We start from the raw sequence: 1331 nt of genomic DNA on the forward strand, positions 1-1331 counted from the left end.
GGGCAGGGGTGTGGGGTGGCTCTGGGCACAGCCAGCCCCTGGCACAGGGTGGCCACGCTCCGCACGTGGTCAAGGCGAGGGCTGCCACCGGCCACGTCCAGCCCCACGGCCGGCGGTGACACCCGCGGGGGGGCCGGCACGGGTGACACCAGCCCCGTCCAGCCCCACGGCCGGCAGTGACACCCGCGGGGGGGCCGGCACGGGTGACACCAGCCCCGTCCAGCCCCACGGCCGGCAGTGACACCCGCGGGGGGCCGAGACGCCGGCACGGGGCGGCTCACGGCCCCGTCCCTTCGGCAGTGACCGACCTGGAGATCAAGTTCCAGTACCGGGGCCGGCAGGTCTGCGTGCTCACCATCAGCAACCCCCACGGCTGCCGCCTCTTCCACAGCAGCCTGGAGCCCACGCAGGAGCAGGTGGAGCTCTTCGGGCCGCTGACGCTGGAGCAGGTCCGCTTCCCYGCCACCGACGCCATCCCCAACGAGAAGCAGCGCTTCTACACCCACCAGCTCCTGGACGTGCTCGACCGCGGGCTCATCCTGGAGCTGCAGGGCCAGGACATCTACGCCATCCGCYTGTGCCAGTGCAAGGTCTTCTGGACGGGGCCCTGCGCCTCCCACCGCGCCGGCCCCAACCCCATCGAGCGGGAGAAGAAGACGAAGCTCTTCAGCCTCGAGGGCTTTCTTAATGGTGAGGGGACACCGGCTGGCGTGGGGGTGACCAAGCTGGCATGGGGGACCCCAGGTGGCACAGGGGGACCGGCTGGCACTGGGGACACCAGGCAGCATGGGGGACGCTGGCCAGCAGAGGAGGAGCAGCCAGCATGGGGGACACCAGCCAGCACGGGGGGGGGGAACCAGCTGGCACAGGGGACACTAGCCAGCACGGCGAGGCGACGGGCTGCCACGGGACCCTGTCCTGCCCCTCACCGCTGCGTCTGGCCCCCTGCCAGGCCTCATCCTGTTCCAGAAGGGCCAGACCACCACGCCGCCCCCCTTCGAGATCTTCTTCTGCTTCGGCGAGGAATGGCCGGACCAGAAGCCCAAGGAGAAAAAGCTCATCACGGTGCAGGTGAGGCGACGCGGGGCCCCGGGGTGGGCGCCGGGGTGACCTCGGCTCGCTGACGCCCYGGCGGCTCTCGCAGGTGGTGCCGGTGGCGGCGCGGCTGCTGCTGGAGATGTTCTCCGGGGAGCTGTCGTGGTCGGCCGACAGCATCCCGCTGCAGATCTCCCACCCCGACCTCAAGGACAAGATGGTGGAGCAGTTCAAGGAGCTGCACCAGCTCTGGCAGAACCAGCAGCGCCTGCCGCCGGCGCAGCCCCCGGCGCGTC

General features: G+C 71.2%; 1 protein-coding gene across 1 annotated transcript in view; it reads left to right on the plus strand.

Annotated features, from left to right (window-relative positions):
• Window positions 1–1331, plus strand: part of IRF5 (interferon regulatory factor 5) — a 4822-nt gene that overhangs the window by 2152 nt on the left and 1339 nt on the right. The window contains exons 5-7 of the mRNA XM_026091105.1: window positions 301–690; window positions 953–1071; window positions 1145–1326. Coding sequence (XP_025946890.1) covers window positions 301–690; window positions 953–1071; window positions 1145–1326 — 691 coding nt within the window. The remainder of the gene's footprint in view (window positions 1–300; window positions 691–952; window positions 1072–1144; window positions 1327–1331) is intronic.

Source organism: Apteryx rowi, unplaced genomic scaffold (assembly GCF_003343035.1).
Source record: "Apteryx rowi isolate R43461 unplaced genomic scaffold, aptRow1 scaffold_9, whole genome shotgun sequence".
In the NCBI taxonomy this organism is placed as follows: Eukaryota; Metazoa; Chordata; class Aves; order Apterygiformes; family Apterygidae; genus Apteryx; species Apteryx rowi.